General features: G+C 37.3%; 2 protein-coding genes across 3 annotated transcripts in view; one reads left to right on the forward strand and one right to left on the reverse strand.

The window, feature by feature from the left end:
• fam3c (FAM3 metabolism regulating signaling molecule C) lies at positions 1 to 12,427 on the forward strand. Its single transcript, XM_067427357.1, has 10 exons — positions 1 to 105; positions 737 to 772; positions 4,151 to 4,255; positions 6,189 to 6,215; positions 6,720 to 6,843; positions 6,959 to 7,017; positions 7,182 to 7,232; positions 10,499 to 10,583; positions 10,672 to 10,798; positions 10,922 to 12,427. The coding sequence occupies exons 2-10, from the start codon at positions 757 to 759 to the stop codon at positions 11,009 to 11,011; spliced, it is 684 nt and encodes a 227-aa protein (XP_067283458.1). The 5' UTR covers positions 1 to 105; positions 737 to 756; the 3' UTR covers positions 11,012 to 12,427.
• ppp6r2a (protein phosphatase 6, regulatory subunit 2a) overlaps positions 12,192 to 15,956 on the reverse strand; it is a 24,447-nt gene continuing 20,682 nt past the window's right edge. For both annotated transcript variants that reach the window (XM_067427354.1, XM_067427353.1), the window contains exon 24: positions 12,192 to 15,926. In XM_067427354.1, the coding sequence (XP_067283455.1) occupies positions 15,878 to 15,926 (49 nt within the window). In that variant the 3' untranslated portion in view covers positions 12,192 to 15,877. The remainder of the gene's footprint in view (positions 15,927 to 15,956) is intronic.

A 15,956-nucleotide genomic window follows, 5' to 3' on the forward strand; every position in this document is an offset into this window, starting at 1 on the left:
TCTCAAGCACACGTACACACACACACACGCACACTCCTCCTTAAAAGCGGACCCGGATGTGTCAGGATATTCAGTACTGTGTCGCCGTGGCACCCAGGGAACCAGGTACTGCTTACCATTCTCCTCTTCTATATTCAATGTCAGTCTAACTGTAGATCAGTTGGGTTACATACATGCTCTTCAAATCATGCTTTCTGTGTTTGAAGGTTTGTTCTTGTGTTTTGTTTTTATGTGTCTCATGCTAACTGCTACTTTAACTTATCTACCTAAACATCACCCAAAAATCGTTGAATTCGCTTCTGCCATCTTTGTCCGGAGGTTTTTAGAATGTATGTGTTTGTTTTTCAAGTTAACTCATGAGCTGAAGTTAAAGCTAACATTTGGTAGCATTGTTTTTGTTGGATGTTTAAGTTAATTGGCTGGTGTGGACCAGAATCGTTTTTAGACATCACGACAATCATTATATCGTCATACTAATAGGAGTATTATGTGTTTTTTTTTTAATGGCTGATACTAATATCGTATTAAGTATATGCATAATCCTGAACACTTGTTTTATGCAATATTTACGTTGAATTTACCCTAAATAGTAAAAACAACTAGTTTCGTTTATACAAACATCTTAAGAATTTGGGTTCATTTCCTGCTAGTGGTGAAGGTGAAATATTGAGTAATTCAGGCATTTGTTATAGGATTATATCTCACGTCAGGTGTGTGGGTCTCATTGTGGTTACAGGTGCTTGCTGAGCCGTCAGGATGATGCGAGCAGGAGGTTTGTTCTGCTTCATTCAAACTCAAAATATATATTACATGCAACCAAAGGCGAATACTTGGTCAGTTGTCATTGAGAATATGTTGTGGGAATATGAGTGTGTGTGCTTGTAAAAAAAAAAAAACAAACAAAAAAAAATTACTTGAAGACATCAGGGGCCTATTGCACAAAACTAGGATAAGGGATCAAGCCGGGATATCTTGGTGATCCTGGCTCAATCTATCTGTGATCCGGTTGCACTAAAGCTGGATAGCGGGGCAGTAGGATGTTATAGTACAAATTACCTTGGCGATTTATTCTGTGGCGCTAGCCTGCTCCAGACCAGGCTAAATTCCAGGATCTATTTAATCTCATCCCTAATGTCAGTCAGAAGTCACCACAAACAGAAAACAATATTTATACCATTGCCCAATATACATTATCGCATAGAACTAGACCCACTGTCATTATTAAAAAGTTTGTGATCCAAAAATTTTATCATTATGGATAAATGATCATTTTTTTTATATGTTGCTATTATTAGATCGCAACTTCCCATAGACTATAAGGCTATATATAAAATAATAGAATATTAGGGCCACAGAGGAACAAAAAGATAATCCATAAACTTTGAGAATTAAATTATAATATTGTAGTTGTTTTAGAGGAGGACAGTTGTTAAAATGACAGCTGTGGGGCATTTTTTTGGTCTTCAGTATGGTTTCACAAACAAGGACATACTTAATCTTTTGGAACATCACATTGTCATACAATGTAAAAAAAATATTCAGGTCTCCAATTGAAACTTTTCTAGTGACTGATCACATCTATTTTTTTTCCTTTCTTTATCTTGTATGTCTTGTTGGGCCCAGAGATGGATGGATGGATGGATGGATGGATGGATGGATGGATGGATGTATGTATGTATGTATGTATGTATGTATGTATGTATGTATGTATGTATGTATGTATGTATGTATGTATGTGTTCTTTAAAAAAAAAAAAAAAAAAACTTTTTTTTTTATTGATTTGGTGTCATCATCTTATGATGTTTGTGCTGTATACTGTGTGTAATACAAGCTTGCAGGGAGGCTACACTGCAAAAAATGCTCTTATTTAGTTTTTAGGGGGCAAGCACCGGTGCGGAGCCCCCCTTGAAATCGCTAGTCTTCTCCTGCTCCTGCGTCTATGGTATCCCATAGAACCGTTTGTGGGAAAGTTATGAAATTTGGTACCCTGCTAGAGGTCACTACCAATAGTAACCACAGCAAATTTGGAGTCTCTAAACCATTCCCTCTAGTGCCACCAGCTGTCCAAAGTTTCACTCATGTTTATGCTAATAACTTTGAAGTGTAAGGGAACAATTCTTCTTTCCTCTGATTCCTTGGCTCAAGCCAATTCGATTGCACCCTTATGACGTCATTTTCCATTATGTAAGATTTCCCGCCATTTTTAATGAACCGAAAACCAACTTTTTCAAACTCCTCCTAGGCCGTTGGTCCGATTTACACGAAAATTGAACCAGATCATCTTCAGACCATGCTGACAAAAAGTTATGGAATTCAAGTTGATTCGTCAAATCGTTTTTGATAAACGCGCTAACAAATTTTACGTAGCGGTTGCAAAAACACACTAAAAGCAATATCTCCGCAAAGCTTCATCGTATTCGAACAAAACTTGGTACATGTCATCATAGATATCCATAATAAGGACTTATTTATAGATATCTATGCATGTCATCACAAGCATGACCTAAGGCAACAGCAGTGTTTCGGTGCGCCACCTACTGGTCCGGAGATATGAAAAAGGGCTATTTTGGCTTATAACTTCTGAACTGTTTATCCAAAAATCATAAAATTGGTCTCATTAGATTCAGGGCATCATGCCAAGTCGAGCGACATAAAATGTTACCATTTTGGCTGTTGGCCAGTTTGAATTGTGTGCTAAAATGCTGTATTTTACGAATGCATGAGCGAATTGTTACGAAACTTGGTATGGGTCATCACCACAATGCCCTGAAGTAGCTTCAGAAGTTTCAAAACAGCGCCACCCAATGAAGAATATCAAGATGCATTTAAAAACACAAGATATATTTCCTTATCTTAAAAATAAAATCAAAATGAAGTGAGTTCTTGCTTAAAACAAGCGAAATTATCTGCCAGTGGGGTGAGAAAAATGATAATTTTGCCTGTTTTAAGCAAAAACTCACTTCATTTTGATTGTATTTTTAAGATAACAAGGAAATATATCTTGTGTTTTTAAATGCATCTTGATTTAAAAATTGTTAGATATTTAGGCTAGAAACAAGATAAAATTACTAGAAGAGCATTTTTTTGCAATGCACAAGCATATATATTGTACCCAGATGGTGCCTGCTCACACATTGTCTGTACTGTTTTAGCAGTGAAAACGACTGTGGCTTGTGCTTAAGTATTAGTCAGGGCCCTTACCATTCTGCAGAATGTTCTTATTTGATTTTGACTTGCTGCCATGTCTGTTTTGGCCCGGTCATGGTTAATCTACATCTCACACGAAAAGAGACACTTTCTTTATCACACAAAAATATTAAATGGAGTCCGTGAGCAAGCGACCTTGGGTCCTTTGAAAGACGCTATATAAATGAAAGTGAATAAATGGATGAGCTAATGATAATCAATTTTATTTAATATATAGCGCTTTTCACAATTGTTTCATTGTTTCAAAGCAGCTTTACATTAATAAAAGCAGAAGAACACTGAAAAATGGGTGGACAACATAAGCAGAGTACAACGGCTAAGATTAAACCGTACTACTGAGCGTCGTAACAATGTAAGGCTTTGATAATATTTATCAAAGCCTTATACAGTATGATGGAGTTACTTTACACAATTTCACTCATATCTGCTGTCCATTTCAATAAAAAATGTCACCGTTTCATAATCGGAGTAAAACTGCGTTTTTGGAGGTGTGACTGAGGTGTGAACTAGTTGGATTGTAATTGTGATGTTTCAGCAGAGCGGTGAGTGTGTAATTGTGATCTCGTTGCCATGGTGAATCTGTGATCAGTGGCGGGTGTGTTTGAGTGAGCCGTGAGCGCGCACCTGTCCAGGATTGGTTTCACCTGGCTTGATGAATCAGTGTCTGCTCATCCTGACTGGGTCTTTGTGCACCAATTAAGCCTGGATACACCTGTTTTGGCTTCATTGGGCTCAGCTCAGTCATTTATCCTGGATCTCTTAATTCTACTTTTGTGCAACAGGCCTCAGAACATTGCACTAACCCTAATCCTGTGTTTGTTTACTGTACAAATGCATACAAAAAAATAAAGGTAAAATGAAGTGTAGAATTATATTATACATTTCAATTTAATATAACTATGGCCTTTATAGGTTTAAGTTTATTTTTTTTAATTTTTTACAGGACTTTTGAAGCTTGCTGTGCTGGTTTCTATTTTATTCCTGGCTGTGTTCCTGGCCTTTGAGCTATTCGAGAATCATATGAATTTTAATATGGGGAAAGTCTTTGGTGAGTTCATGCATGCAGCATTCATCACACACACACACACAGACACACACACTAACTAGACTGATCAGCCTGATCTACCAGTGATTTGATTTCGTCCTGCAACTCAATCTGGAAACCAATCTATACATTAATTTCTATTGCTTCTCTTAAGGCTGCTACATACCCCACAATAATAGAGAAAAATGTTCTCGCTACTGGGGCTGCGAGACCAAAATGACATAATTCTTTTTCTCGCAGACCTGGTTTGGGAGTTCTCGCAGCTTTTTTTCGACACATCACAAGTATGAAATGTACTGGCCTGAACGAACTTTGTTCTTGCCACCTCGATGAAACAAACTTATTTCTTTGTTCTTACAGAGTGTGTCCCAAGCTTTACACTTTTGCGGGAACCAATCACAGACTAGCTTATCCACCTGGTGCGCTATTAGGGGGTTTAACAGGTTGACGGATAGAGAAGCGATGGGCCGTTGCCCGTTGATCACACCTCTTCTGGTCTGATTGGTTGAAGGACTATCCAATTACAGAGTCATTTGAATAATGCTCTTTGATCACGCCTCTTGTGCTGTAGAAAATAGAGCAGACTCCCCAGACGAATGTTCAATCTTAAAGGTGTCATGAACTGGCTTTTTAAAAAAAAAAATTATACTGCTGTCTGAGGTCAACTAATGACGTCTGTGTGGTTTTTACATTCAAAAACATAATAATAATGAATAGGCTATTTTCTACACTGGTTTTGAGGCTCTCTCCAAAACGCTGGGTTCTGATGGGTGTGCCTCACTGGAGACTTGGAAGTAAACGCCCAAGGCTAGGATTGGATAAGATTTGCATATTTAATGAGCTTCAGCTCCACTGTCAGTCCACATGACGGAGAGGAGAGAATGAGGGAGAAGCAGCAACCAGAAAGATTATCTCGATCATAGGGCTCATGAACGTCTTTATCAAACAAACACAATGTTTAATTTTTCATTGACACGCGATTGATTGGACTATTATTTTTATATTACACATAGCCCGCAAGATCGGATGATATAAGCGCGAACCGCGCGCACACGCGTACACATTTGGCGCGTGCGCCGCACTTGATGTCAACGAGAGAGCGAGAATAGCAGAACAAGAACAGAATATAATGAGATTCATTGGCCTGCCGGGCTTTGCGAGCCCTGGCCCATACGTCCAGCGTGCAAAAGGTATGCTCTGTTAGACACGTACACATAAGCAAAACGATCTATAACTGCAGTACTATTACATATAAAAACACGTTTTACTCGCATGCATGTTGCACTATTCCTGTTGGATCCAAATCCAGCATCGACCGGAGATTTGTTTAAAAACCATCCCGCAGTGAACTGAAGTGAACATGTCTTCCCACGTGAGCTGGAACTTCATTAACCATAAAGTTTAACCACACTAATATAAGGATCAGAAGGAAGCTTATGCAGCGACTGTGTTCTTCTACAACGAGGAATAGCGCATATTCCTCAGCATGAAATTGTTGTTGACCAGCTAGCACAAGCCCTCCATGAGCCGGTGGGCGAGGCTACTGGATTAGACGCGCTGTAGATTCTGTAGAGGCGGTGTTTCGTCGCACACTGATGTTGGTATAAAGCATAGGACCGTTTGCTGAGCCTGGTGTCTATAAAAGCTTTTCTTTGACTAACAAGGAAGTTTTCAGCTCTGAAACTTACAGGATATTCTTATATTACCATGACCTTTTATATAGCAAATCCTCAAGTCATCACCCCTTTAAAATGAGCTTGGTCTGGTGATAGCCAGTCAACAAACACACAGGACTTGTAGTTGAAATTGCATACGTTTTCTGTTTGTAAAGTAACTTAATGTTCTTGTTTATTTAAGGAATATCTTAGATTTACTATCTTTCAGTGTTTGACATGGCACGTTGCTATGGACTAATCGACATGTTTCTTTACTACAGCACGAAATGCCCCTCCAGAGAATGTCCGTGAGTACATATTTACTTTTTTTTTTTTTTCTATTCCTTGATCCTCCCTAGCTATTCTTGAACATTTGTTTAGAACTCATTTATAAAATTGAACTAGGAAAAGCAGATATAATAATGGAATGGCAAACAGAGATGTGCACAGCTCAGTCATAGCCTTGCATATTAACATTGAGCTGTGTGTGTGTGTGTGTGTGTGTGTGTGTGTGTGTGTGTGTGTGAGATGAATAGTACATAGGTGTTAGATTCCTGATATCAGGGTGTGTTCCATAGTTATCACACTGGATGTGTTGTTCAGCTGCCATTTACTTAATCATTTGATAAATGTGTGGCCTTCTTTTTACAATTGACTCTACTTGAGAAATGTCTCACAATACAAAATAAATTGAGACATTTGATTCAGCATGAAGATGCCTGACTGCTAAATGTGTGCATAGATAAACAACTAGCCCAGACAGTGGGCAAGAACATGCTTAAAAATAATTTTTCTCATAAATATTTTTTCAGCAACCAGGCCACCGCGCCACAAATGCGGCCTTTCCAAATCATGTCCCGAAGAACATTTTGCCTTTAAGATCACCAGCGGAGCAGCCAGTGTCGTTGGACCGAAAATCTGTTTTCAGGACAATGTGTAGGTTTTACACACATCTTATTATACAACACTGTTGTGTAAACACTATCGAAAAATAAAAATCCTGTCTTCTGAATGAATATCAGCTGGATATTTTAACTCTTTCTTTTATCAGATTAATAAGCGGAGTGAAGAACAACATTGGGCGTGGAATAAACATCGCAGTGATCAACGGTACGCCTGTGTTTTGTCTTGTTGATGCTAAAACCTTTTTAAGTGATCACGGGGGCAGTATGTAGGCATATTTGTGTTTTATGATTAATAGAGTATGTATTGTGGATCATATCCAGTAGATACTGAGAGAAGATGAACTGCATTAATCCACAATCTGTTTACAGGGAAGACCGGCGAGCTGACCAAGACTGATTCCTTTGACATGTGGTCTGGAGGTAAATCTGCTTCTACAGTCCATATCTGGTTTCCAGATGCAGATTTGGCATGTGCGGGAGATCCAGTCACATTGTCCATTCTCAAATGTTTTGGACAACAGTACTCACAAAGTTATTTGAAGGCTCACATATAGACTATTATATTTTTGAAAACTTTTGTTGTAATGAAAGCTGATCATTTCCATCTTAGGAAATATAATTTAGGGATAATATAAATTAATTAAATAAAAATAGTTTTATAATTAAAGAGCTATATATAATAATTCAGAAACCCTTCTTATTAGCGACACAGGTGGCCATTAAGTGAACTGCAGCTGGCAACTTGGCCCATGATTTACTCACCCTCCTCGGTGTATATGACATTCTTCTTTCAGACTAATAAAATCTGAGTTATAATAAAAAAAAGTCCTGGCTAATCCAAGCTTTATAATAGCAGTAATTGTTGCTCTGTTTTTTGAAGTCCATAAAATAAAAGCCTTCTGAAGCAAAGTGAGTTTGTGTAAGAACATTATCCATATTTAAAGGGTGATTAATTGAGAAATCAACTTTCCCTTGAGCTTTTGATATATAAAAGGTCATGGTAATATAAGAATATCCTCTAAGTTTCAGAGCTGAAAACTTCCTTGTTAGTCAAAGAAAAGCTTTTATAGACACCAGGCTCAGCAAACGGTCTTGTGCCTCATACCTGCGTCACTGCACAACGAAACACTGCCTCTACAGCGCGTCTAATCCAGTAGCCTCGCCCACCGACTCATGGAGCTGTTCGGTCGATCACAAGCCAGCAGCAATAACAATGTGGAAGATAGCAAGCATATATTGTGGAAGAACACAGTCGCTGCATAAGCTTCCTTCGGATCATAATATTAGGAATGTGTGATACTTCATTTATTTTTAATGACGTTCCAGCTTTTGGGGAAGACAGTGGTGTTCACTTCAGTTCACTGCGGGATCGTTTGTAAACAAATCTCCGGTCGATGCTGGATTTGGATCCGACAGGAATGGTGCAACACACGTATGTGAGCAAAGCGTGTTTTTATATGTAATAGTACTGCATTGTTATAGATCGTTTTGCTTATGTGTACGTGTCTAACAGAGCATACCTTTAGCACGCTGGACTCAGACACGTATGGGCCAGGGCTCGCAAAGCCCGGCAGGCCGATGAATCTCTTTATATTCTGTTCTGCTATCTGAAGGGTGGCGCGCATGCCGAACGGATTGTGTGTGTTCGCGTTTATATTGTCCAATCTTGTGGGCTATGTGTAATATAAAAATAATAGTCCAATCAATCGCAGGTCAATGAGAAATAAATAATTGTGTATGTTTGATAAAGACATTTACGAGCCCTGTGATCAAGAGAATCATTCTGGTTGTCGCTTATCCCTCAATCTCTCCTCTCCCTCGTGAACTGACGGGAGCTTAAATATATTATAAATGAACGCATTATTAAATATGAACATTTTATCCAATGCTAGCCGTGGGCGTTTAATTCCAAGTCTCCAGTGCGGTATGCCCATCAAAACCCAGTGTTTTGGAGAGAGCCTCAAAAACCAGTGTAGAAAATAGCCTATTAGTTATGATGTATTTGAATGTAAAAACCACACGAACGTAATGAGTTGACCTTAAACAAATGTAAAAAAAAAAATTAAAAAAGCCAGTTCATGACCCCTTTAAACTTTATAAAGTAAAGTTCCAGTCGATCGCCTTCTGTGGAAAAGGTTTGAATGCAGCTACGTCTCTGACAAGCGTACACTTGGTAGCGAAGCCTTTTGAACTGCAGATGCGTTTGCAACTCTTTTTCCATAAATTGAATACGGAAGGCGATCAGCTGGAACTTTACTTTATAAAGTTTTAAACATGGATATTTTTCTTACACAAATGCATCACTTTGCTTTAGAAGGACTTTATTAACCCCCACCCCCCCCCCACCCCCGGAGCTGTGTGGAGCACAATATTTGATGGATTTTATTTTTATTTTTATGGCCTTAAAAATCAGAGCAACAATCCCTGCCTTTATAAAGCTTGGAAAAGCCAGGACTTTTAAAATAGAACTCCAATTTTATTCGTCTGAAAGAAAAATGTCAAATACTCCTAGGATGACTTGAGGTTGAGTATATCATGGGTCAATTTTCACTTTTGGGTGAACTATGCCTTTAACTTGTTACTCGTGCACATGTAATGTACAAGAGACTGAACTTTATTCAAAGCCCATGGGATATACTCAAGGCAAAGTTCTTTAAGATCTTTTGCTTCGCATTAAAAGAGAAGTTGGATCAAAAAGATCAAATCGCCTTTGCAGCAATTACTGATCAACATTTATACTGTTAAAGAACATCCTAGTGCCATCCACACTGCTGAGAGAAACTTTTAAATGAATATGTAAACGTAGCGCTGCGCTGCATGCTTTCCTCTCAATAACCAAATAAATGCAAAAATGACCGGTGATAAAGCGGCAGTAAAGAAAACATCTAATTGTCGCAATGTGGATATGTTTGCTCAAGCGTTACAATTTATTGGCACCATGTGGACCATTTGATTATAAAATAGATTAGGGACTATAGCTTGAATTAGTCCCTTTTCTTTGCATGAAGCATGGAGATTACTCAGATCAGTTCAGAATAGCTCTTCTGTATTATCATAAACATTGATTAAGCATTTGTTACACTTGTTTAATTTTTCATAGAACGGAAGAGAGGCTTACAGTAGTGCGTGTGAATGTCACATGCTTTTGAATTTTCCACACAATTCACACATTGGCAGTGAAAAAAGTGATTAATACATGAAAATTCTTACATATAAAATGAAAACATTTAAATTCTGTGAATTTCATGAAATGAATGTTCTTCACCATTCACACTCTTTATGACCAATGACTTTTTTATTTTGGGATGTTTTTTCTTTTAATTATTTTTATTCAGAAATGGCAATTTATTCATTATAGTAATTTAAATGACCAGGCCTAGAAATCTAACTTTTTATGATGGGGATTTCAAAGACTGTGAGAACCCTTATTCTTAAATACAAATGACAGTTGTTGAGGGAACCAATGTAACTAAGGAATGCAAAAAAATATTTGTAAAAGTTTTAATGTTTTATTTGAAATCATTTTGCAGCACAAGTGTGCTAAGGCTCTCTGGTTGCGAAAGGGTTCTGGCTCCCTGTTTTAATTGGCTAACAAGAGACTGCTTTTAATACCAATTGTAAACTGTTTCATGATTACAAAATGTAATCTTTTAAAATATTCATTTTATTTTTTTATTCTTGTCTAGATGTGGCCTTGCTAATCAAATTCTTGAAGGAAATAGAAGATGGAAGCATTGTCATGATGGCCACTTTTGATGATCCTGCAACAAAGTGAGCCACTTTCACTACATCTTTGGTCAAACCTTTACAGATCTCTCGGTTTGTTCATTTATTGCATTTTTTGTTTCATTGTATACAGGCTGAATGAAGAGGCCAGAAATCTGATAGCAGATTTGGGCAGCTCAAGCATCAGCATACTGGGCTTCAGAGATAACTGGGTGTTTGTTGGAGGCAAAGGAATCAAGACAAAGAGCCCCTTTGAGCAGGTAAACTTGCCTTATGTCTTTTTTCAGACTGTAGCCCCCAATAATGAGGGACCGTGTCCTGTTAAAATTTTGGAGTAATATTACTATAGCAATAGTCAAATAAACCATCTCGTGTGTCTCCAGCACATCAAGAACAACGCAGAGACCAACAAATATGAAGGCTGGCCAGAAGTTTTGGAGATGGAAGGATGCATACCTATAAAACACGAGTGAAATCGTCTCACTGTATTTAAAATAATTGAGCATTTTCATATACAGCCTGGAAAAGATTGAAGAACTCCCAATTGAACATATGCAATGTTGCATTGTTTGTATGAGTAGAATAGACTTTAAATATGAAGTCTTGAATCTCGCCATTAGAGGTCCTGAGTATTTGCTGCTCTATATTGGTATTTATTTAACAGGGTTCCCACTCTTTTTGAACTTTCACTACTTCCATTACATGATCATTAGATGAATCCATTTAAAATGAGTTTTCAAATCCTTAACTCACAAAGAGCAATATGTTGCCAGTGAAATATTTTACCAGAGCTCCACAAGGTCACTAATTGTTGTGAATTTTCCAGCCCTGAAAATCAACATTTTAAACTTCTATGCTTGTGGGAAGCCTAATTTGTAGGTTTTATCATTCCAACTGGTCCATAAAAAGCAATTTTTCTGCTGTTTGTGAAGATCCAATATCATAAGGAAAAGAGATATATTGAATCATTGTCTCATGTACTTTTGTTCATTTTTTCCCCCCCGAAAATGAAGGTAGAGGGTTTACTCTTTTATTATTATTATTTATCACTGCACTGTGACACTAAATGTTGAACAGACTGGATTTTAGCTAAATGGAAAAGGGTTTCTGTCACACAAAATGTTTTATTTATTTCACTTTTTTGGTTTGTTTGTAGTTCTATTTATGTTTCTACTGGCAATAGGATTTTGGGATTTATTTCTGATGGTAGATATTGAAGAATCTTTTTTTCTTTTAATCCTTGAATTTTAAAACCACCCATATGTATGGTGTTTATTTTAATTTTTATAATTTTGACTTTCTACTGTAAAACTACTGTCTCTGGTTGTATGCTGTTTGTTATTTTTAATAGTGTTTGGGAATGTCGTTACATTTGGGGTGTTGTCACATTCAAAGATTTCATCAGGCCTGTTGATAGCCCCATCTGTTACCTGCATATGAGATATGAGTAGTACGTCTAACAGCTGTTAGATGCAGTTAGTGTTCATATCAAGCAATAATATCATACAATATAATGGCTTTCATTCCTAATTTTTGTGCCTTCTACAGTATCAGTAGTATTTGCTTTCCTAATCCAGGTAGTAAAATGTCCCACAATTACTGAGGTATTAGAATAATTAGATCATTCCTGGCACAATTTTTACTATGTACTGTGAAGTTGTGTGCCTTTTTATTTTACCACAATAATTAGTTATGCCAAGTGATTTTGTGGAAGATTGTTTTGATGCACGCCCATTGCCTTAATATGTATGTAATGCTGTTTTGAGATTTTTTTTTTTAGTACAATTTAAATGAAATTGTGTATTGTGATTGCAGTCTTTCCTAATGGCTCAAATATTCTTTTGTAAAAAGATGTTTCAATAAAGATGAACAAATTGTTGTTGGTTTCATTCCTGGGTTTTGTCTTACCTCTGTTTAGATTAAGGCTGAGAACCCCCGAGAATAGCCCTAGCATCTGTTCTGCCTCATCAAAGCATGATGCACACATCCAAATTGGTGCATGTTTATAAAGGAAATTGTAGATTCCTGGAAAGCATCCATTCGGTTCTCACTGGCCTAAGAAAAGACCAGAAATATTTCAAAGTACACAGCTGCACAAGAAAGAGATAGCGAATTTCACTCCGTCAGCTTAACTGATGAAAATCATTTCTCTCAATAACAGATTTATTCCATTCTGAAAATATCAAAATATATATAGTACTGATGTAGGCAACAATATAATGTACAGACCCAGTCTATACAAATGTCAATTTGTTATTGGCTGAGAACTATTTTTATGCCATCAATGAATACCTTATATTCTGACAAGTCACATTTAAAAACTATATCTCCTTGTCTCCATTTTGAATACTTTAAAACAAATGACGAGTGGGAACTGCTAAACGTGAAGTTAATTAATTTACCCTGCAGCATCTGATCCTTCCCTCCACCTGCTCAAATCCAGCATCATTATTATGGCATGTCGATATATAACCACTATTTACAAGTGCATAAAACACATCCATGAATTCCAGGGCGAGAGAATTTGAAAATTGTAGGTAGGGAGCTTGTACAGCTGTAGAACTCATTCAAATGTTCCAGGTTCAATGCTGTCAGTTACCACAGAATAATTTCGACCGGTTTCGTTTCTAATAAACAAAATAACGTATATTTAAGCTGTAGTTGTTGTCAAATTCGTAATTTATGAGTGGGGATACTGTTCTAGTCCAAATTGTTTGTTGCTTGGCCAAGTAATAATGGCCGTTTGACGTGACACAGTTAATTAGTAAAAAAAAATAAGGTTACAGTTTATATTAAGGTGTCATCGTTACAGTGTAATTATTTAAGTACTGAATAAATTAAGTAATTAACTACATGTACTCAGAACATGGTTAGGGTTTGGTTGAGGGTTAACGTTAGTTACCTGTTGTTATGCATAATTTACTGTTATTACAATAGTAAGCACATGTACTAGAACACTGTAGAATAAAGAACTAACGAAAATAAATACGGGGAAATTGAATTTCGATTAGGGTTGAAATTACCTGATTTCTCCCCTCAGAAAATATAAAGGAGACACTACAAGGCGACAGTTGAATCTGAAGTATGAAACGGAAGTGTGAGCGTACTTGCAACGGAGAATCGAGTACTCAAAGTGACTTTATCACTTGACTTGTCCCGTCCTAACATTGCTAATAATGTCTTATGATAAAACTAAAAAACGGCGAGAAATTATTATTATTCCAGAGCAATGGCTTAAATTTACACTATAAGGGGATGACTAGAAACACGACTTTTGCTTGTTTATACAATCTAAACGAGTCAAAATTATTTTGTTGTAATACAATCGAACCTGAAACAGTCATTAAAATTAAAAAATGTTTTGGCAGCTCTCGGAAATAATACATCTGTTAAATATCCATCTGTGTAACTGAGACTCTTATGACGATGAACGAATACAAGGCTCTTAACACTCAACCCATAGCTGTGATGTACAGAAACAGTCCAGACTCCAGACACATGAACAGAATTGAACAGAGAAATATTTTGGTTGCTGAAGATCACATAAATTAGAATCTCTACAATATGTAAAATAATATTGGTTAAAGTTAAAAATAAGATTTTTTAAACAGTTAAAGAAAAAAGGCAAATACATACTTTTGGCTTTGGAAACAAACCTATTTGAACATGTCATAGATATAAGAAGCAGAGTCAATGGAGACTTTACACTCCAGAGGCAAAGACCACGAAGAAGGAAATGAACATGGCGTTCCAATGCATGATGGGAAACCAGGTCCCCACATGAATACCTCAATAAGTGCAAAATAAATAATGCAACATCCCAATCCTGTAATCCAACAGATTTGGTACCATTGTAAGCTTGCAGAGATATGATGCGTGAATTGTGATAGCCAAAAAAATTCCTGGAGGAAAAATAAATCACATGATGTTCAGGATGAAATATTACAAGAGGTGGAGCTTGGCATTTCCAATGAGAGCTACTGGAAGGTTTTGAGACAAGTTCAAAAAGTCTTTCTGACAGCATATAATGAGTTCTGATAAAAAGAAAAGAAAAAGAATCTGATGATGCATAACACTGTCCTGTGAGTATAGGGTCTAGTATACTAGAAATTGGGGCAAAATGTCTTGGCCTCTGGGGGAAAACAAAACAAAATGTGCTGCATTGGCACTGATAAGGATGCAAATAAATTTGTGGTAGCGGCTCTTTTGTGAACGGGCAACACTTCAAAACAGACAAAAAAAAGCCTGTTTGCTTTGAGGCAAACCCTTCTGTCCTGTTACAGGGATTTTGAAGGATTTGTAACTTAAGGCAAAGGTCATTATGATTACTTTTAGCTTTAAACTCATGATTCGATTTTCAGAAAGTTTAAGCAGAAAAATGCACTAGAAAATTAGGTCGAAACTGTTAAGTTGATCTATTGGGAGAAAAGAAAAATGGACGAAGTGTAATTCAATACAATCAGAAGGTCTTGACTAATTAAATAGAACGTTGTTGGAAAAACAGTTTCTTGTATATGCTTGATAAATAACATTTCGCATGCAATGAAAAGAAAAAAATTCAAATAGGCCCACCCCCCATCATGAATGTATAGTTTACGAATGAGTCGAATTTAAATTAAATGTCTAAACGTTATTGCACAAGTGCCAACGTGGACACCATGTCAGAGTATCAACTCTAATTTCAAACATTTCTGCCCCAAAGCACTTCAGAACATTCAAATACATGATTTAATGAGATTAGGCCATAATAATACGTTTTTAAAAAATCCTAAAAGTGAACTTGGCGGGGCGGTGACCTGTGCAGAAAAGTGCCAAGCATTACAGAACACTTCAATTGTGCTTCAACATACAGTAAATTGTCGCAGAGGCTGTTGTCAGGCAACGAGGCTTTCGATTTTGCATGAGGATGTTCGAGACGCTATGCCATGAAGGATGAGCCTGTGCTTTCCAATCAGGACCTTCACATCCCTGTTTTCTACCATCCAAGGCTGCGAGCGAAAAAGAATCCAGAGAAATTAAGGGAGGGACACAAACCAAGGAACAAAAAAAAAAAGAAGTCCTGACAGATCCTGTAATCACACGCAGTCACTGCTACATTTAAAACTGTGCATATCCCATACAAAGTTGAAAAGATTAAAAGACTAACACCTCTGAGCACTGTACTGGTTACTGGTTTGTGTTACATGCCCCTGGCTTCCTCCTCCAATGATGGGCTGATTGGCAGTATCCAGGACCAATAACATGGCAGCATTCTTTATTTAAACACCAAAAGTGGTATTGAGGTTTGGGGGTTCAAAATGGAAGAGGCGGAGAGTGGGTCGAACTCCAATCCAGAGCCTTCAGACCGGTCCGTTAGGCATAACCTCAGCGGAAGTGGGTGCCTTGACTCTGTAGAGGCATAAGAGTGAGTAAGAAAGG

This window comes from Pseudorasbora parva, chromosome 20 (genome assembly GCF_024679245.1).
Source record: "Pseudorasbora parva isolate DD20220531a chromosome 20, ASM2467924v1, whole genome shotgun sequence".
NCBI classification, from domain to species: domain Eukaryota; kingdom Metazoa; phylum Chordata; class Actinopteri; order Cypriniformes; family Gobionidae; genus Pseudorasbora; species Pseudorasbora parva.

Bases quoted from the DNA above. Each gene is read 5' to 3' on its own strand.
- fam3c (XM_067427357.1), top strand. The intron at 6,216-6,719 runs GTGAGTACATAT...ATATTTTTTCAG, and splicing joins TGCCCCTCCAGAGAATGTCC to CAACCAGGCCACCGCGCCAC. The intron at 10,799-10,921 runs GTAAACTTGCCT...GTGTGTCTCCAG, and splicing joins CAAAGAGCCCCTTTGAGCAG to CACATCAAGAACAACGCAGA.